This window comes from Crinia signifera, chromosome 1, assembly GCF_055691185.1.
Source record: "Crinia signifera chromosome 1, ASM5569118v1, whole genome shotgun sequence".
NCBI classification, from domain to species: Eukaryota; Metazoa; Chordata; class Amphibia; order Anura; family Myobatrachidae; genus Crinia; species Crinia signifera.
The window spans coordinates 84,635,776-84,658,207 of NC_139217.1; the positions used below are offsets into that span (position 1 = coordinate 84,635,776).

Consider the following 22,432-nt stretch of genomic DNA (forward strand, 5'->3'; position numbering starts at 1 on the left):
AAGTCCCTTGCGGGCTCGCTGCGCTCGCCACGCTGCGGGCACGGTGGCGAGCGCGTATTCTATTCTCCCTCTATGGGGGTCGTGGACTCCCACGAGGGAGAATAGCTGGTGGCCGCCGGGGTTATGACTGTCGGGAAACTGTCCGGCACCCCATACATCTACCCCTTAATTCCCTAAATTTGCACACGGTTTATATAGAGAGATAACATAGTATGGAATTGAGCGCAACTATTAAGACCTGTGCATCTATTTTATCCCATACAGTCTTTAGGTACTGTGGCAACCTGGCTCCAAAGAGTTGATCTACTTTAATACATTACAAGTAACTGAGTAGCTGTGAATTAATTTTTGGTCCCTGGTTTACCTATAGGTTTATGTTAACTTCTAATAGTGATTATAGTTAAACGTTGTTGTACTTTTCCAGAGCTAGCTGAGAGCTGTCATTTATAAGTACAGTACAGTACGTCTTATCTGTGATAGAACTCCAAGTAAGCGTAAGGTGATAGATGTTGTAAACACTGATAACATGTTCAGTGCCAGCAGCCAGAAATGAGTTCAACTAAGTCCATATGCAATAAATTGGACTGGTACATTGCAGTCAGCCATCTGTCTCTAATTTTGAGGAAATGGAAAAAGCATCATACAGTATGTACATATTTCTATTGTTTTTGTTTATACAGAGCCACTAAATTATGCAGCATTGTACAGAGAATATATTCATTTATTTTAATATCTGACTCATTGGAGGTTACAGTCTATACACCCTAACACACAGGTGCACAGGTGTTTTTAAATTGATTACATGGAGGCTGATGCAAATTTGCACCAATGCAGGATTTGTGGGTGAATCTTTCCACTTGTAGCACTGCTTATGCTCTGTATCTAAGCGTGGCCATCTTCGCAGAAGGAATTTCCAGAAATGCTGAGTTGTGCCTACGCAGTGACAATGTATCTGCATACAAAATAACGTTACATTGCCTGACTGGGAACCACTAGCAGAATAATTTTTATGACGATACAGTGACAATTACATCCAGAATATAGGCATGCTGCATATCATTTTAATTAGAAAAGGCTGCTTGTGTGTCTTATTAAGCAATGCGCATAAGAAACATTTAACAGAATATTTTTTGTGTATTTGTTACAAGTGTGCTTTAATTTTGTACTTGTAAGTGCATTTAATAGAACTGAATAGAACTCACTCAAACAGTCCAGCTCTAATTATGTCCGAATTTTTAGAGCTGTTTTGAGTAAGACTTTTTAACTCTGCTACCATTACATCCCTGCCTGCAACCGTTACACTATAGGATGCATTCTGGTTGGTCTTAAAAAAGTCAGATTTTCTGCTCTAAAAGTGCCCAGAGAAATCAGATCCAATTTGCATTCTGATCAATAAAGAAGCACTCAGTCACATTGGCCAGAGTTCTGGGGAAAATTTGGACATTAGATGTTGTAGGTTTGACTAATCTAAATTTTAAGGAAATAAAAAAAGTAATCTCTTATAAAATCATCAATAGAATTTAAGTATTTCTAATCCAACCCCACCCCCCCCCCCCCCCCACACACACACACACCTCCAATGCCAGCCTCAGTCTCTACACAGTAACACTGTTCAGCAGACCTCTCCGTACTTTAAAATGCTCAGTAAATATACCAAACTTCGATCAGATTTTCTACTTTGGAGTTCTAGGAGGTTTCTATTTTTTACAGAAAAGATTGTGAACCCACACTCTTACGGCACTCACACTAGAATGATTTTTTTGCAGATTGGCCGATTTCCGATAAATCGGCTGATGTAGCGACCAATTTTTATCGGTCAATATCAGTCGGATGCGCGCTCCCGTGGTTCTTTTGCTTAATCTTCTGATCTTACATGCTGCATGAAAGATCAGAACATTTACCAAAAGATCCATAGGAACGCTCATGGGATCTTAAGAGAATTCTTTGGTAAAGATGTGCGCTTGCCTGAAATCTTTTGTCCAGGACATCAAAAGATTTCAAGGCTAATTAATGTTCACATCTTAAGATCAGAGATTTTTCTAGTGTGTGGTCACTAGTTCACAGCTCTCCACTGTATTGGGCAGGTCGTAGGTCTCGCTTTAAGCATGAGATATATTATAGAAGGAAGCATAGAGGGGGTATCCAATTACCTCACTTCTTATCATATTATCATGCAGTCATATATATGAGAATTATGGAATGGGGACAGTCATCAGATAGGAAACAATCGGACAACATCAAGGTCTCTTCTCTGCCTACACTTAATCTGGGGCTGCCCCGCCTCTCTATTTTTCCTTCACTATCCCACCCCCTGTTAGGTCCTACTCTCTCCTACTTGAGTCACTCTTCCAATAAATAATGCTTCCCAGGTACCCACTCAGCCAGAAAGAATGCAAAGGTGCTGCACTCCGGTATAAAAGACTAACACTGGCACAAGATACTGCGGATCAACGTTTCACTCACGATTCAATCTCCAACAGATTTTCATAGTATCCTGATGACAATCCGTTCATGGTTGAAATGTTGATCCGCAGTTTCTTGTGTTGGTGTTATTCTTTTATATCGGCGAGCCAAACCTTTGCATTCTCTCTCTCTCCACATCCACCACCCCTGCCTCTTTACAAATCCTGCTGTTTGCCCACTGCAGACCCTTCTAAAATGAGGAAAATATTATTGTTTACTCCTGGCCGCAAGTATGTCATGCAAATCTTTCCTTGCTTAAAATACTTATTAATGTGCTAATTGATTTCTGAGAGGTCGTTTCTCAGTAAGCAAATATGAAATGCTCTTGGTAAATCGATCCGTCTTTAAGAGCAAGGATTAGGCTAATGGATTTTGCACCACTATGAATAGAATGATCGTGTCTCCCCAGTTAGTATACTGTATATGGCTTTTGGTAAACACACTAACTACTTTACTTACACTTAATACAAATGTGTAATATGCACATCTTATACAGGTTAAATGACCTCTGATTTGCCCTCACTTTGGATTATGATATGTACTAATGGGGGTGACACCCTCTTACAGGCTTAAGGGCCAGTGCTGGACACAGAAATAAAATCCTTTTTAAAAAACGCACTGAAAACTAGTGTACATGTATAGCTGGATACATGCCATGAAACGTCTAGCTCTGCCACAGTAACTTAAGAGCCTAGTTTTTGTAAAGTGGAAATCAGATACACTTACAGTACATTTGTTTTCATAGCTAAAGATACACTGACTATTAGATGTTATTTAGGTAAGAAAACAACCTGTCATATAGAAAGTATAATCTTCCTCCTCGTGTATGTATGAATGAAAGTAACACAAATGTAATGATGACATATGCCCATAAATGTAATATACTTTCTCTGTCTTTGGACTCAATCACGCTGAGTTACTCACATTGGGCTCACTAATTTGGCAACAGCATGTGACTTCCATCAGCCCACAACACTGAGTGGTCAACAGAGACAGAAAGTGAAGTAGTGATGTTAGGAAGGGGTGCTGGACGGGGTCCTGACGTCGGGATCCCGACTGTTAAAACACCGTCAGGCGGGTTCCCGACGGCCACCGGCTATTCTCCTTCGTGGGGGTCCATGACCCCCATAGAGGGAGAATAGAATAGGTGCTGTCTAAGTCCGGCCAGTCGGGATCCCAACGTCGGGCTAATGACTGTCGGAACCCTATACCACACCCGTTAGGAAGAGCATTTGTAATATACTAGCATTTGAATGCGGCTTCGCTCAGGTGGATGCCTTCCATCATTTTGGACTTAAGAATCACACTGCCCGCACCAACTGTCAAGCATCTGGTTTTTCCTTTATTGCTCCTCTCCCCGATTGTCACATTTAGATAATTTGGGACCAAAAAAATATGTTTTCAATATTTGTCTGTCTGTCATGTTGTCGCTATGTGGTCTAATAGCTACATTTGTTGATACTAAATCACGGTGTAAGATGTGACAGTGTAACTTGAGAGCAGTGGAAGATATTTGCTTACATACAGTACAAACAAACTTATTTGTTTATAGATATAACACTTAATAGCTGGAGCAGTTGATTAAGCAGTTTAGTGTTATACAAATTTTTGCCCTACAGTTGCTGTGGATTGATTTTTGCTATAAAGCGGTGTACACACGGGCCCTTATTCAGATCTGATCGCAGTACAATTTTTTTCTCAAAATGGGAAAAACCATGTGCACTGCAGGTGGGGCATATGTAACATGTGGAGAGAGAGAGAGTTAAATTTGGGTGGGGTGTGTTGAAACTGAAATCTAAACTGCAGTCTAAAATAATGCAGCCAGTATTTACCATGCACAGGAACAAAATAACTCCCCCAACTCTCTCTGCACATGTTACATCTGCCCCACCTGCAGTACACATGGTTTTGCCCATTTTGAGAACAAATTTGTACTGCAATCGGATCTGAATAAGGGCCATGGTGCGATTTGGGCTATCAATTTTGACTATATAGTCAAAATCCATAGTAAATTCGTGCAAATCACACCGCATTTTGCCACATTGGAACCCAACGCGTGGCATCAGAATTGAAAGTAGAAATAGACTGCAGTACAGTCTTTTAATGCACCGTCCCTCCCTCCCTACCAACCAATGCCGGCACACCATGGAAGGAAGATGCCAAACATATAAAAATAAAATAACAGGTATGCACCATATGAAAATTGTGCAAATTGTTCATGACCTACGATTTATGACTTAAGCTGGTTCTGTACATCTCCTTATGTATGTATAAACAACTATTGTGCCCAAGGCATACTAATGTATTTGTATGTTAAATGTATGTGTGTCTATTTTCTTGCAAAATTTCCATTAAAAACTATTTAAAAAAAAACAAAACAAAAAAAAACCAATGCCGGCACACCATCAGGCGGCCCGTGTGTACACACCATTACTTTAAGAGATTCTGAAACTATAGATTATGAGGCATATTTCTAGTGAGTTGTCATTTCTATGTTGCCAAGGGTTGGGATCATTTGGTCTATTGCATTATGGTAGAAAGTCATTAGGTCGAATCCATTAGGTCGACATGCTAAAAGGTCGACATGATTCTAGGTCGACATGGGAAAAGGTCGACATGATTCTAGGTCGAAAGGTCATTAGTTCGACAGGTCATTAGTTCGACAAGGTCATTAGTTCGACATTGTCTATGTCGACATTCACAAAGTCGACATGGGGTTTTTCACTGTTTTTTTACCTGAATGTCAACACAGTCGACATGGACACAGTTTAAAGTGCACTGCATCCCCTCGCATCGCTCGCTGCGCTCGCTATGCGTCGGGCACGGTGCCTCGCTACGCTCGGCACACTATTTTATTCTCCCACCACGCCCTAGTGGATGGTAGGGCATGAAATACCGCCTGTCGGCACATGTTGGCTTAAAAAACAGTGAAAAACTCCATGTCGACCTTGTGAATGTCGACATAGACAATGTCGAACTAATGACCTTGTCGAACTAATGACCTGTCGAACTAATGACCTTTCGAACTAGAATCATGTCGACCTTTTCCCATGTCGACCTAGAGTCATGTCGACCTTTTAGCATGTCGACCTAATGGATTCGACCTAATGACTTTCTACCATAATGCAGTAGACCAAATGACCGCATCCCGTTGCCAAGAAGCTTAGAGTATCTTGTCTGTAGGACCCACCTTCCCTCCACCGAGAACAGGTGACACTGTATAGGACACAGAAAGGGACAGTCTACAAACTATTTGCCATGACACTTCTGTATTCAATAGAGTTAATGGAATAGAATTGAGTTTCGTAGGTACTGTAGTTTATAAATTGTGTCTTCCTACCAGCCTATCACTTCCCAGTGAATTGCAAGCATCAGATTCGGTGCACAGTGCACACAGAGTTGTATAAAAGAGAAGAAGGTTGAGTAGTGCATTATGCAGGGATTCACCAATGTGAACTAGAAACACTGTGGGGGAAATTTACTAAAGGAAATTTGTAAAAAATAGGTGTATTTGTATCCAGAAATACACTTATTTTTGACATTTACTATCCCGAAAATACGGCAATTCGTATTGATAGCACACGAATACGAATTGCCGTATTTTCGGGATAGTAAATGTCAAAAATAAGTGTATTTCTGGAAACAAATACACCTATTTTTTTACAAATTTCCTTTAGTAAATTTCCCCCTGTATGTAAAGGTACATATACACTGGTGTATGTAGAGTGATGATGTTGCATACAAACAGTGATTTTCGCCCATGTAAGTGATTTTTGCAGGGGTGGACGGCTTTCTAACACTATGATACAGGAGCATGCATTAGAGCACACCGCCGGCCATACACACTGGGTGGTTTTAAAACCCCAAAACTGAGCAGCTTTCAGTTCAAAATTACCCACAGTATATGGGGGAACTTGGCATAATGTGAACTGGTTGCAATTTGGTGTAATGTAAAATGGAGGCACTATAATGGACTATAATATAAAAAAGATATAGTATACATTGCACACAGTTCCTTTCACACAGAAATATTGTAACTAATACAAATTAAAACTCATTATGAACACTAGATACATATCTGGTGCATTGCAGCTGATTTATATAAACTCCAGGACTGCTAAATTAACAGTTTTGCCCGGTTTCAAAAATTCACTGTGTTTCCGTAAGGTATTCCTACTGTACAGGAACAGTACGGCAAACGTTCAAATTTCCAGTTAATGCCAAGTTGTACAAAATAATCACCTACTTTTGTGAAAGGTCTGTCTTCATATCAGCTTACACTGGCAGAGCTTGGCATGCTGCTGACAGCTATAAATAACAGGTGTCTTTGAACGAACGAGCTTACAGAGCAGGGTCAGTGTGACTCAGTATGTGTGGCAGGAATTGATCTCTTCTAGTGATCCAGAGCAGTTTCACACATAGCGCCTCATTCAGGTTGGCTTGCTTGCGTACATTCGCTGCCTCTTAAGACCATAAACGCCGCCCGGCCAAAGGCCCTCCCCACCAAATCGCCTCGGTACCATGCGAGGGAATGTATAAGCCCATACTTATTAACACTTTCATAATTTTTTTCTGGTGTGCTGCTCTGGGCTTTCTGGCTTATACTTTTTTTTTGTGGTGCCACACCACACACCTAGATATGGCAATAGGGACCCTCAATATACAGAGAAACCTTGACAATGGCTTGGGGGCTTGATCATACATTTGTACAAAAATATGTAACCAACATCGCTGAATTCTATTATCATGTAGTGTACAAGACTTGTTGCTAATGCCATTGGGTGTGGCGGATGGAAACAATGTGTTTTTCTCTTATGGAGGTTATTTATACTATTATTAATAGTTTCTTATATAGCGCTGCAAATTCTGTTTTACAATTGGGAGAGTGATAATACAAAAACTGGGTAATAAAATTAAGATATAGAGCTAGTAATGCCCTACTTTCACGCTTATAAAATATAGGAAAAATAGGCATTTATAAACAAGGATAGGTGTTATCGATTGCATAATGGTCCTACAGATTTCAAAGGTTCTTAGTGGCCTGTTTTATATAGTCACACAGCAATGTTGGTCTGTGGTCAGGAGGATGGGAAAGTGGAGAAAGATAGATAAAGTAAGGATATGTTGGGACTGTATAGATGAGGTATAAGTGGATAGGAAAGTTTTATGAAGGTTATGTGGCCAGTTCCAGAATTTGGAAAGTTGCCTGAAGATGTGAGTTTTCTGGTAACGCTTGAAGGTTTTGGCCGGGATGTTGTAACATCCGCAGCCCTCTATCGTCCCCCTTCGCCGGCCACCGCATTTTTAATAACGGCATATGTTCTAACATATGCCGTTATTAACGCAAGGGACAGCTCTTGCGATAAGAGCTGTCCCTTGCGATGCGGTGCCGGCACTGGACTTCTGGGTCTGTGCAGCCCACCTCCCCCCCACAAACTTTCTGGGGCAGGCAGGGAGACTTCCATCTCCCTGCTTGCCACCGTCCTCAGACTCCCTGCGGCGTCCGCCGCAGGAGCTCAAATTCGCCAGTCAGGGGCAGCGAGCCCCTGACTCGTTGAATACCGGAGCCGGCGAGGCTCCGGAACGCAGCGAGCAGTGGCGAATGTGCAACGAATCCCAAACAGAATTCGCTGCACGTCGCCGGTATTAACATTGAATACCGCCCACTGTGAATTGTGGGTGATGCATGTAATGTGTTGTTACAGCAGCTTTGGAAGGTTGGCAATATCACTCTTATCATCAAATTCCCAGGAATTTGCCTCTAAATTGTGCATGTTAAAATTGGGATTTTGGGTATACTATAAATGCAGCTTATGTGCACTCTAAATGGCCTTCATTGTGGGCATCGCTGGCATCCCTCCTAATTGCATTGACCCAAGGGCATCAATGTATACTGTAGGATGCATGCATGGTGTCGCCACCTTATCAAAATGTAAATATCTTATGTTGTTTTACCCACTAGGAGGTGGGAAATACACAGAATAAAGGAAACAAACACTAATGCTGGTTCCACATGATTTGGGCTCAATTCCCCCAATTTAGATGCATTGTTACAGACCCCGCTGGCGCTGGCTCCCCCTCAAGCCGCTACGGGATCTGCGGCATCATTGTTATGCCGCTGGTCTAGATTGTCAGTCAAATAGCTTAACGCCATAAGGTTGACATGATTTTATATATTTTTTTACTTTACTATCCACGTGGATGACTTTTGGGAATGGTAAACCAAGTGCAGACGTTATGGAGCAAGGTACCTGACCCGAAGTGTGAGCAAAGCAGTAACTAATTGGGGTTCACGTGACACCAAAAAAAAAAGTGAAAACTCATGTTGACCTTTTCATGTGTCAACATTTTACGTGTCAACCTTTTGTTTGTGTCAACTGTTTATCACTGTCAAGCTTGTGCATGTCGACCTTTTCGAACTAATGAAACACCCCCAAGTAAAACATATGATTCTCACAAATTTATATGTAGTTGTCTAGGGGACGCGGTACACTTTGACGTTGTCCATGTCGATGGGACAAAAAAAAAGTGAAAAACCCATGTTGACCTTTTGATTCTGGACCTGGTCATTGTTGACCTAGTGCTTGTGTCGACCTTCTAACCATATGTCGACCTAAGCCATGTCGACCTTCAGTGATCGACCCAATGCATGTCATCCTAATATTGGCTGAACCAATGACCCATACCCAAATAAACAAATGCCCGCTTTTAACCCCTTAAGGACGCGGCCTATTTGGGCCCAAAGGACGCAGCCCTATTTTTCAAATCAGACATGTGTCAATTTATGTGGGAATAACTTTCTAATGCTTTTACTTATCCAACTGATTTTGAGATTGTTTTCTCGTGACACATTGTACTTTAAGTTAGTGGCAAATTTTGGTCGATACAGTCTGTGTTTTTTTGTGAAAAATACCAAAATTTGGAAAAAAAACTGAAAATTTAGCAATTTGCAAAATGTTAAATTTTCTGCTTGTGAGACAAATAATCATACCACTCAAAATAGTTAATAACTAACAAAGACCATATGTCTACTTTATGTTGCCATCATTATTTCAGCCTCATTTTAATTTTTTTGGACACTAGGAGGCTTACAATATGAATAGCAAATTCTCAAATTTTCAAGAAAATTTCAAACACTGATTTTTTTAGGGACCAGTTCAGTTCTGATGTGACTTTGAGGGACTTGTATGTGAGACACCCCCATAAATGATGCCATTTCAAAAACTGCACCCCTCACAGTATTCAAAACAGCATTTTGGAAGTTTGTTAACCCTTTAGGTGTTTCACAGGAATTAAAACAAAGTGTAGGTGAAATTTCAAAATTTCATTTTTTTAGCAGATTTTCAATTTTAATACATTTTTCTAAGGAACACAGTAGATTTTACTAGAGAAATGTGACTAAAAATGGATTCCCCCAATTCTTTTGTTTTCATAAATATCCTATATGTGGCCCTAGTGTGCACGTTGACCAAACCACAGGCTTCATAATAGAAGGAGCACCTACTTGATTTTGGAGCCTCCTTTTTATGAGATTATTTTTTATGCACCATGTAGGTTTCTAGGCACCATAAGATGCTAAAAGTTAGAAACCTCCCCCACAAGTGACCCCATTTTGCAAACTACACCCCTCAGGGAATTTATCTAGGGGTATAGTGTACATTTCAAACCCCCAGGGGTTTCACCAATTTTGGTACAACTGGGCTGTGCAAATGAAAAATTAAATTTTTTTACACAAAAATGAAGTTCTGGCTCAAAATTTTTCATTTTCACAAGGAATGAAGGAGACAAAGCCCCCCAAAATCTGTGCCGCAATTTCTCCCGAGTACGGCAATGCCTCATATGTGACCAAAAAATACCATTTGGGTGCATGGCAGGACTCAGAAGGGAAGGAGTGATATTTGGATTTTGCAGCACAGATTCTGGTGGAATGAATGGTGGGTGCTATGTCGCATTAGCAAGACCCCCGAAGCACCAATACAGTGGAACCCCCCACAAGTGACCCCATTTTGCAAACTACACCCCTCAGGGAATTCATCTATGGGTATAGTGAGTACTTTGACCCCACTGGTGTTTTGTCAAATTGTTAGGCATCGATACGTGAAAATGAAAAATGTCATTTTTTCCATTAATTTGTAGATTCACCCCATAAGTTTATACTTCCACAAAGGGCAATAGTAGAAAAAGCACCCCAAAATTTGTTACACAATTTCTCCTGAGTATGGCAATACCCCATATATGGTTGTAAAACGCTATTTGGGCAGACAGCAGGCTTCAGAAGGGAAGGTGCACCATTTGTCGTTTTTGGCGCAGATTTTGCTGGAATGGTTTTCATGCGCCATGTTGCATTTGCAGAACCCCTGTTGTATCAGAGCAGTCAAAAACCCCAACAAGTGATACCATTTTGTAAACTACACCCCTCAAGGAACTCATCTATGGGTATAGTGAGTACTTTGACCCCACTGGTGTTTTGTCAAATTGTTAGGCATCGATACGTGAAAATGAAAAATGTCATTTTTTCCATTAATTTGTAGATTCACCCCATAATTTTATACTTCCACAAAGGGCAATAGTAGAAAAAGCACCCCAAAATTTGTTACACAATTTCTCCTGAGTATGGCAATACCCCATATATGGTTGTAAAACGCTATTTGGGCAGACAGCAGGCTTAAGAAGGGAAGGTGCACCATTTCGCGTTTTTGGCGCAGATTTTGCTGGAATGGGTTTCATGCGCCATGTTGCATTTGCAGAACCCCTGTTGTATCAGAGCAGTCAAAAACCCCAACAAGTGATACCATTTTGTAAACTACACCCCTCAAGGAACTCATCTATGGGTATAGTGAGTACTTTGACCCCACTGGTGTTTTGTCAAATTGTTAGGCATCGATACGTGAAAATGAAAAATGTAATTTTTTCCATTAATTTGTAGATTCACCCCATAATTTTATACTTCCACAAAGGGCAATAGTAGAAAAAGCACCCCAAAATTTGTTACACAATTTCTCCTGAGTATGGCAATACCCCATATATGGTTGTAAAACGCTATTTGGGCAGATAGCAGGCTTCAGAAGGGAAGGAGTGCCATTTTATCACAGAGTTTGCTGGAATGGTTTTCGGGTGCCATCTTGCATTTGCAGAGCCCATATTGTACCTGTGCAGTGGAAATCCCAAGCAAGTGATACCTTTTTGTTACTAGCCCCCCTCATGGAACTCACTTATGGCCGTAGTGAGCATTTTGACCCCACTGGTGTTTTGTCTTGTCAAATTGTTATGGGCTGTGAAAATTAAAAAAAAACTAATTTTTTCCATTAATATGTAACTTTAGATCAAAATGTGCCATTTTCACAAGGGTTAATAGGAGAAATTGTGTAACATATTATGGGGTGCTTGTTCTCCTGAGTATGGCAATAGCATATATGTGTTTGTAAATTTCTGTTTGGACACATGGCAAGACTCAGAAGGGAAGGTAATGGCATGCGGCTCTTTGTACAAGCTGTGTGGAGTACATTAAAATTCAAGGGAAGTGTGATATATCTTAAAACAATCTTTGATACACAAGCCTGGTTGTGTGGGGCAGGTTTCACAATGGTAAGTTGTGTCCTTTCTTATCCCCTTTTTGTAGCATACTCTACATCGTTTCTGGGACCTTCCTTTCTTTCCAGTGTGGGGGACTTCACTCGGAAAATGTTGCCCTGGTACAATTCGCGAGGCCTCGCTCCCAGAAGTACTAGGGCCCCCCTGTTCCTGGTTGCCAAAAATAAGGGCCTTTATTACTGCCTCTTGGTACTCCAGGAATGTCCCCCTTTGGCCTGCACATCGATGTAGTACAAATGCGTTGTACAGTGCCATTTGTACTATGTGTACAGCTAATTTTTTATACCAGAACCTTGTTTTTCTCATAGCACTGTAAGGCTTCAGCACTTGATCTGACAGGTCGACCCCCCCCATGTACCTATTATAATCCACAATGCAGTTGGGTTTTGGGGTTTCGGTACTTGTGCCCCGCACTGGGACAGGGGTGCTGCTATGGCCATGCACTGTTGTCAAGATAAGGACATCTCTCTTGTCCCTATACTTGACACACAGTACATTGTCGCTGCATAATGCCCTGCTCTCGCCCCTTCTAAGTGTTTGCCCAAGCAGCGACCTAGGGAGGCTTCTATTATTTTTACGTGCAGTGCCGCATGCCACAGTACTTCTGGAAGCGAGGCTTTTGAATAGTGGGACGCTGGTATAGAAATTATCCAGGTACAGGTGGTATCCCTGGTCCAGCAGTGGGTGCACCAAATCCCACACTATCTTCCCACTAATTCCGAGTAAGGGGGGGCATTGTGGGGGGTCTATTTTTGTGTCTCTACCTTCATATATCCTAAATTTGTGTGTGTACCCTGATGTACTCTCACACAGCTTGTACATCTTCACGCCATACCTTGCCCTCTTACTTGGCAGGTACTGGCGGAATTGGAGCCTCCCTTTGAAATGTACCAGGGACTCATCTATTGAAATGTGCTTCTCGGGGATGTATGCCTGGGCAAACTTGGTACTAAAATGGTCTATTAGGGGTCTAAGTTTATATAACCGGTCATAATTGGGGTCATCCCGGGGTGGGCACTGTGCATTATCCCTATAATGGAGAAACCTAAGGATCGCTTCGAAGCGGGTCCTTGACATAGCCACACGGAACATTGGTGTATTGTATAAGATGTCTGTGCTCCAGTAGGACCTAATCGTGGGCTTCTTCACTAGCCCCATGCACAGTACAAGGCCCCAAAATATAACCATTTCATTTTTATGTACAGGGGTCCACTTGCGGGGCTGGGCATAATTAGAGGTGGGGTTTTGCTCAATAAATTGTTGGGCATAAACATTAGTCTGGGTGACCATTAGATCAACTAAATCATCACTAAATTTTTTTTTAAAAAAGTCCAGCTCTCTGAACCCTGCTGAATTAAATTGTATTCCTGGATTCCCTGTGAACTCAGGGACCTGGGGTACGTAGTTTTCAGGGGTTGTCCATGTGGGGTCAGAGGACTCGACTACTGCAGTGGGAGTCCTGCGTTGCCTCCTCGGGGGTTCATCAGAGTCACTAGATGATGAAGAGGATGACAAACGGAAATTTGTCTCATCCTCGCTAGCAGACTCAGTTTCAGAGGCCAGAAACGCGTATGCCTCCTCGGCAGTATATGTTCGTTGGGCCATAGTTTTATTGGTGTATGTATTTATGAGGTGCTTCAACACGTGTGGGGTTTTGTAGCACTGACAATGTGCAAATGCACTGCAAAAATTATGGTGTGCGAATGCACTGAAAAATTATGGGGTACAAATGCACTGAAAAATTATGGTGTACAAGTAACGCACAGAAAAAATTATGAGGTACAAATGCACCGAAAAATTATGGGGTACAAATAACGCACAGAAAAAATTATGGGGTACAAATGCACCGAAAAATTATGGGGTACGAGTAACGCACAGAAAAAATTATGGGGTACAAATGCACCGAAAAATTATGGGGTACGAATAACGCACAGAAAAAATTATGGGGTACAAATGCACAGACAAATTATGGGGTACAAGTAACGCACATAAAAAATTATGGGGTACAAATGCACCGAAAAATTATGGGGTACGAATAACGCACAGAAAAATTATGGTGTACGGATAAGGTACAGAAAAATTATACGGATCACAACACACAAAATTAGGTGGTGACTACAGGGAGGGTGATCACAGCACAGATGACCACAGGGAGGGTGATCCCAGCACAGATGACCACAGGGAGGGTGATATAGGCAGGGGTGACCACAGGGAGGGTGATCCCTGCACAGATGACCACAGGGAGGGTGATATAGGCAGGGGTGACCACAGGGAGGGTGATCCCTGCACAGATGACCACAGGGAGGGTGATATAGGCAGGGGTATTGTGGTGATCAGCGCAATTTTACACAGCCTAAACTCTGACACAGCTCTGACACAGCTTCTCCTTCCAAGGCTCTAACACAGTGAGAGGGTTAGAGCCCGGGAAGAGAAGCAAAACACCCCTTTTACAATAGAAAGGCTGTGATTGGTGTAGTCAGGACTGACTGACCAATCACAGCGATCGGCGGGGCGGGACCACTCTGATTGGTCCGCGGGCGCACTGACACGATCGGCTGCTGTTGATGACAGCAGCCATCTATACTATGTCGCCTTGTCACTTGACAAGGCGACATGACACAGCGGGGACGTACCTGTACGGCAAGGTGCGCGAACTACCCCGCTGCCGTGACGTACAGGTACGTCCGCGGGCGGGAAGGGGTTAATCCAGAGCCATTGATCCATCCATGGACTGATTTGGCCAATCCGCAAGTAACAACAAAAAGGTAAGGGAAAGTAGAGAAAAAAAGAATGTCGTGGGGTTAACGAGTGAAGTGAGAGGATAATAAAGGGCTTATTTTGTAAAAGTTTAAAAGTAAGTGTACCATGAAGTGGATTGGAAACAGGTTTTCAACTGCCAGCTTAGTTTGAGAAGGCAGAGTTTGGATGTATTTTTCCCAGCATTTAAATAAAGCTGGCGGTCAAAGATTCCTTATGTAGCATAGTTTCCAACCAGTATGTAGTAAATAAAAGTAATCTGGACGTAGCCGTATGTAACGAAGGTGCGGAGTCCTGGATCCATTGCTGGAGGATGGCCATTTTTCCCACTGATGACATAAGAATGATTTTTTTTTGTCATGTTTGGGGATAGAGGATTGATTGGTTTTGTGACTAAACAATGCCCAAGACTCAGTGTAATGAAAGGATAACTTAAATCAAACAGTGGCATAGTTATGAAGTGTCCGGCAGGTTTGTTCGTGGCGATAGCTCCAAAGACAATGCAAAAGATTAGCCTCGGGTTTATGGCATTTAGGGCAGTCTGATCTATTAGCGGTGCCCATTAAATGACACCTTTTTGTGGAAAAATAGGCTCCATGAAAAACTTTATATAACATCTCTTGATAAGAACTAGCTGGAATAAGGTTAAGGTTAAGCAAAAACGTATCTAAGATGATTTCAGGATTGAAAGTCGGAACTTGTGAGACCCAATTAGCTAATTCAGGAACAGGTCAGTCTCTGGGTCCAATTCTGTGCGAATATGGGTGTCTATAGTAGATATAGAGTGGGTTTTAATATGAGTAATTAAATATCCTAATACTTTCTTTCAGTCACATACAAATGTGTCCTCATGCATTGTTGCTGACGTGTTTTTTTTTTTGCATACTTTTCCTGAAAATGTGCCTTAGTTACAGTCACTATACAGTCACACACACAGATATACAACTAGGATGCACCAGGAGCCTGTGCTGATTAATGTGATATGCAACACTGTGTTCCCTCCCGGTGTGTCCTAGTTGCATTGTATTGCAGGTAAAATGCATTTTTTGGGAAAAATACACACAAAAAACACACCCAGTGCTAGCAGAGTTGCACAGGGCACATGGTATATTGAAGATACAGTACTTGTACGAGGACACATTTTTATGATACATTTCTGTATTAGCCATGTGTAGTCAGAAGGATCGTGAGGCCCCACTTTCATGTTCTGTATTCATACTGAAAAACAAGATCACGCGAGCTTTTGCCCTTCTATTTCATGTGATGACAACTTTGTATGTTGGGTATAATAACAAAATAATATCTGGGGAAGAAAGCAAATAAATTACTCTCTGCTCAGAAATCTAGATCCACTTACACCTTTCAGTGTGTGGATAATATTTCACAAACAGGGCTTGCCCCAGAACGGATAAGCTGAGGCGTTCAGGGGACTGAGGTAATGCTATCATAGATCTGAACATATGTAATGAGGGAGCAGGGAGAGTTTGTATGTCACTTGCACCTGCTAAGCAGCTGACATGAACTGCACTATAAATTTATAGCTCCACTCTGATGTAACTTGTATACATTCAGCCTGCTGGCTAATATTAGCAATGGGGAAACCAATCTCACAACATTTCAGCCTGAGTGCTATTTCTGCACCAAATGAAGATAAAAAACAATTAAAATTTTAGCACTTAAGACACCACATAAAGCTCTTCAGAAACACTGGTGTCACATTCCAACTCATTTCCACTCAAGGAATGTGGGACTAACCTGGTATGCTGAATAATTCTGCTGTTAAAAGCCATTTTCAGCATTAGCAGCCATTTGCACCTGATTATCATGTTGCAAATGATAAGTAAGGAACGTTGATTAGTGTTTGTCCTAAAGAGGTAATACTAATTGAATACTGATATTCTCTTTAAGCAAGTACAGATCCATTCCGACATTCATTTGTTGGAATGGATTTGGCACTACCTATTCAAATCAGCGTCCAAATCTGAATGTCGGATTTGGTTGCTGATGATCCGGCACCATCCTCCCTGCCTCAATCCGACATCTTTTCAAGTCAGATTGAGTTTGCCGTAAACTGGGCCAAAACCTGACGTCGAAAGCAGGTGGATCCGCGGCTATTCCCCCAATCCACCTGATTTCCGACTGGTTGGAAAAAAGCAGCCAGCATTGAATAAGTCGGAACCCCTTCCTATCTAAATCAGTGGGAAACTGCTGTATTTCTGACAAGACGGCAGTTTCAACTGTAATTGAATATATCCCTATGTAGAGTATGCTGCAATTACAATTACATCTGCAGATTTTATTATTTTATGAGTAATGTGTTTCTTTAAACATACCATTTATTCTGTTACAATGGTAAATTCTGTGGGATGTTCAGGAGCATTCTAAGTGAAAGAGGCCATATTGGATGATCAGAAACTCTTATAAAGGAAAAATCTCCCAACACACTTTTATCCTGCAGAATTTTGCTACTTGGCGCAAGTATGAGATCTGATAAAAAATAATTCCAGTAATATGTCAGCAGTGATTGGACTAATTTCAATAAACTGTTATGAAGTGTATTGTGTGCAAACTTCAAGTTACAGAGAGGGATCTTTAATATTTTTTCAGTGCCTATCTGTCACAAGCTTTTTAAAGTTGCTCTTTCTGGTGCCTGCGGCATACGGGCACATCACAACCACAGAGAAGCCTATTGAGGGGCCTCACTAGATATTAGGATCCAGAGCGTATGCTCTGCTGGCGGGGTGCGCATGTGTGCTCATCACTGACTCCTGGCTGACCACACTGCATATCGCGCCCACTGTCGGGTGGCGGTGCAGAGTGTAGCGCATAGACTACAAAGGGCTACTGCCATTCTGGGATGGCGCTAGCTGCAGAGGCCAGTATCCGGAATGCAAAGCATTCACAGCTAGATGTTAAAATAATGCAAGGTGAACTCACAAGTATCCCTATTTTGAATCTTCATAAATAATCCATCTTTTCAAATTGAACATGCAAATTACCCCTTTACATTAAAGTAAAGCACAGGCATGGTGTAAAATTTGTAAGGCACCATATGAATTGTGAAATAGGGAAACCATTACAGTTTGCTCAGGCAGTGGAACTGTTCGCCATATTGGAATCCTTCCCCTTGGCATACTTACAGGCCCAACACTATTAGACTAGTATCTCTAGGGTAATCTCTTCGAAGGATTATAATAATCCTTTAGACAATTTGTTAATAAAGGGACATTTCTTCATTCAAGGCGATCTTGGTGCACTATTCATTCCTTCATGACCCTCTGAATTATGACACTCAACAAACAGGATTAGGGCAATGGAGGGACCCGTTCCCATCACTGCCTTAAAAAAAATACTAAAAACATTTGTATTATCAATTATTTTGAATCTACTTCATAGAACTTATTTAGCGCCTCATAGCTGTGGGACTGTTACCAACTTATTTATGTCCTCAGTGCGGCTCTCAGAGCATAACTGCACCATTGCTTGTGGGGTTGCCCAATAATAAGACGGTTTTGGGTTCAGATTGGTTCCTATGTTAACCAACATTTGGTTAATTATTTACCTTTGACCCCCTGAATGGGCAAAATTTGGTATCACACCCGAAGGATCTCGAATTGCACATGGAGTTAGGAAGTTACTTATAATATCTGCGGCTGCTAAAAAATGCATTCTTCAGATGGTCTAATTTCTAAAATAATTATGTGCTAAGCGTAGTGTTCTCACATTGATATCTGTAGTGTTCTCCCATTGCTAAGCGCAGTGTTCTATTGCTACGGAAGGTGTACTCCCATTGCTACACGTAGTGTACTCCCATTGCTACACGTAGTGTACTCCCATTGCTACACGTAGTTTTTTTCCACTGCTACACGTAGTGTCCTCCCATGGCTAAGCATAGTGTTCTCCCATTGCTACATGTTGTTATGAAAGTGACTATTACTCGTGCACCGTTGTACGTGAACCTACTACAAGCTAGACCTTCACAATTAACAACCTTGTTTCCTCAGTGAATTAGGTCCCCCAATTTCTGGGATGCCGCTTGGACTTATGGAGACAAGGTAGTTACCAGAAACTACGCCATATAATAATCCACTAACTGGGCCAACTGGATGATATCGGAAGGCCTTGGCATGACAGCAGCAAATACCCAATCAAAGTACTCCACACCAGCCAAGAAACAACACACAATGCCCAGGTCAGGACACAGGACGGACTAATATCTCACAGTCTAGCACTGATTAGGGTATAAGCACCCAAGGGGGTTATGGATGCCACAATGCACAGGTTGGGAAATAATCACCAAGCAGTATATGAATACAACAATGCACAGTGTTGGAATATAATCACCAAGCAAGATATGAATACAACAATGCACAAATTTGGAATATAATTATGAAGCAGTATACCAAATGCAACAATGCATGTGTTGGAATATAATCACCAAGCATTATATGAATGCAAAAATGCCCAGTGTTGGAATCATCAAGCAATATGTAAATGCAACAGGTGCCAAAAGCTACTGGAAATACCACAGAATCCCAGAAAAGCAATACTTAGCTTTAACATGAGCAGGTCCAAGGAAAGAGGCAGAACTAGCCCCAAGCAGCATGCCCGGAACCCCACTGACCAGGAAACACTGAAGACCGGCAGCAGACTGAATACCAGAGGAATATAGAAGGCCCACTCACCACAGGACGAAAGCTGAGACTATAATCGACACCTGAAATGAGGCTTGCCAGGCAATTATTTATTCAGACTGCCATCAATTCTGGCGTCCCAAACATCCGACCACAAGTGGAACCTGGGTGCCATCACCCAGTAATGGCCCAGACACTTCCACCTGAACGCCATTACCCGGCAATATTTCGGACAGCATCATCCGGCAACGGATGTACATTGGGCCTGTATCAGAGTTATATACTATGTCATTGTTTTCTCAATTGAGCAATTATCAGTAAACTGTGCATGTAACGCATTTGATTTGTGATTATGGTCACAGTGAGTATTAATTTGCAAGTGACTGACAAGGAGCATCCATTTTGTGGGAGGTATTGGGGAGTGGCAGCAAAAAAGGCGGGCGTATCAAGACCTCTTCTAAGACATATATGAGCCGCCCACTGCGATCCGGTATGCAGGAATCATGTTCCTGGCGTCTCAGTTGCGGCAACCAATATTAGTGACCATAGACTTCCAGAGTCAATGTTTTCCAGTAATGCTCAGAATGTGTACATAGCTGCAGGCAGCTGCGAGAGCATCAGTGGGCACCATGATAAAAATCCCAGTATTCAAGTAGCATATTATCACACATGCTCTGAGTCAAATATGATATCTGTGCCAGTATAACATACATCTATTAATCTGGCCCATTAACATTAATTAAGTGGTGAAGCATATATAGATTGTAAGCTTGCGAGCAGGGCCCTCCTACCTTTTGACTGTCTGTAAATACCCTGTTTTGTTGTATCACTGTCCCCTATGTAAAGCGCAACGGAATATGCTGCGCTATATAAGAAACTGTTAATAAATAAATATATGTGTTGCAATTTAAATGTAAATTTTAACTTATTTATAGGCAACATTAATCACGTAAATCAAATCTTCACACTACCGAATGTATGAGACACATACTGTACCTAACTCACAATACTTCAGAAACAAAGCCGTGTACTTTTATGCTCACACTGGGAACACTTCATACACTATTATTGTCCCATAGCAAACAGTATTATAGGCAGTGACACAGAACAGCAGTAACACTGATGACCACATCATCTATATGCCAGGTTAAGTTACCACTTGGACTAAATTAATAGCTATTAGCCAATGTCACCTGTTAGAGAATTTACACTAGGACCATCTGTTTTACTCATAACAGACCACCACAATTCAAAGAAAAATAAAGATCTTTTAGTTTCTGTGAAAATAACTTATTAGTAATGATCATTTAACAGGATGACTATATCTGTGATCTCTTACTGAAAGAAATCCTAAAATCCACTTACCCTAGAGATGAGTAGGGGCTGATTAAAATCTATACCCCCAGTCAGCCTGAATCCCCACGGAGCAGGTCCAGGCAGGACCACATTCTGTGGCATTTTTATCTTGGTTATATTATAAAGACAATTAAAACAGATATTTTAGATGCAGTTCCGAAAAAAAGTCTTCCTGCAAGCAGCAGCTGAAACAGCCTGATCCCCCAATGCCTTATGATCTTCTCTTTATCCCTTTCCCCAGGCTGACGTCATTGCCTGGCCAGGAGACCCAGAGAGAGCAGGGGGAGAGGGGAGGAGAATGGGCAGGAGGGAGAGGAAGACAGACTTGTGTTTTGGACAACAGTGCAACTATTCCTAAACCTTATGGCATTTTTGTCTCCACTATATTAACTATTTAATTAGCCTTGCAATTAGGGTTCATTCATCTCTCAGTTCACCTTCACATGTTCATTACACTATCGTCATGCTGGAGATATATTGAGATACAATAACGTCATGTTTGGATCATTTCCATGACCTATAGATTTCTACATAATTCAGTATGCAACAATAGTACATTACACATATACTGTACATACAGTATACTGCACTGGTGGTAAAAATGGATCATAGCAGTCCTTGGTCCTTGTTCTTAAACTATAGTTGTTTGCAGTTCTGCAATTATTATTTATTAGCAGTTTCTTATATAGCGCACACAGATTCCGCAGCACTTTATAGAGAATATTTGATCATTCACTTCAGTCCCTGCCCCAGTGGAGCTTACAGTCTATATTCCCTACCACATGTACATGCACACATTCAAGGGTTAATTTTGTTGGAAGCCAATTGACCTACCAGTATAATGTCCAATGACGCTTAAGTTTGTGAGAACCTTTGGGAAGCGATTTGTATGGAAGGATATATGTTTATAATCTCGGGAATCATAATTTAGATAGTCATGGCACTAGTTTAATCCCTTTACCTATTGTTGCCATAAAGAACATTTCTTATAAGTAAATTTTTACCCAACTAAGAAATGATTTCGCATAGCGATTTATCTAAACATTTTTGTGACTGTGGGTTCAAATAAGAGACTGTCCTGGTGAACAGTATATACAGGGCCTGATTCACCAAGGCCTTTTAAAGTTCCCTTTTTCAATTGGTGCAGACCGCAGCCCCCATTTATTACATAACACGGTTCTATACCTGAACGTTGTGTATGATTTTAGTCTTGATAAATGAACACTATAAATCTGCTTTGAAATCAAGATTCAGGGAAACCGGTTCCAAGTTCTGAAACTACTGTTCCAATATATGATTCTGTATAAGCTGTATTGTATAGGTAAATGTTGTTTGAAGTAGGGGCGTAACTAGAACTTGGTGGACCCCATAGCAAAATTTTGAAGTGGCCCGCTTCTAGAGAGAGGGGGAGGTACACAGGTACAGTGCAGGTATACACACACACAGATTGAGTGGGGGTACAACTATCTACTGTATAATAACATGAAATGCTGATAAAGTAGGAAGTCATAATGTCTTTCATAAAGTATATAGCATGCGCCTGCCTTTAAACCATAATGACAAAAAAAAAATCTAACACGCTTCCCACAACTAAAGCCTGGTACACACTGTAGTGATGTGTTCCCGAATAA

General features: G+C 41.4%; 1 protein-coding gene across 5 annotated transcripts in view; it reads right to left on the minus strand.

The window, feature by feature from the left end:
- The window catches only part of PDLIM3 (PDZ and LIM domain 3), a 43,708-nt gene extending 22,682 nt beyond the window's left edge, over positions 1–21,026 (minus strand). For 3 of the 5 annotated variants that reach the window (XM_083169194.1, XM_083169176.1, XM_083169169.1), the window contains exon 1: positions 20,811–21,025. In XM_083169194.1, coding sequence (XP_083025320.1) covers positions 20,811–20,903 — 93 coding nt within the window. In that variant the 5' untranslated portion in view covers positions 20,904–21,025. Of the gene's footprint in view, positions 1–20,810 lie in introns of all 5 variants that reach the window. The other 2 variants (XM_083169185.1, XM_083169202.1) reach the window with 2 other exon arrangements.
- Positions 21,027–22,432: the final 1,406 nt, after the last annotated feature.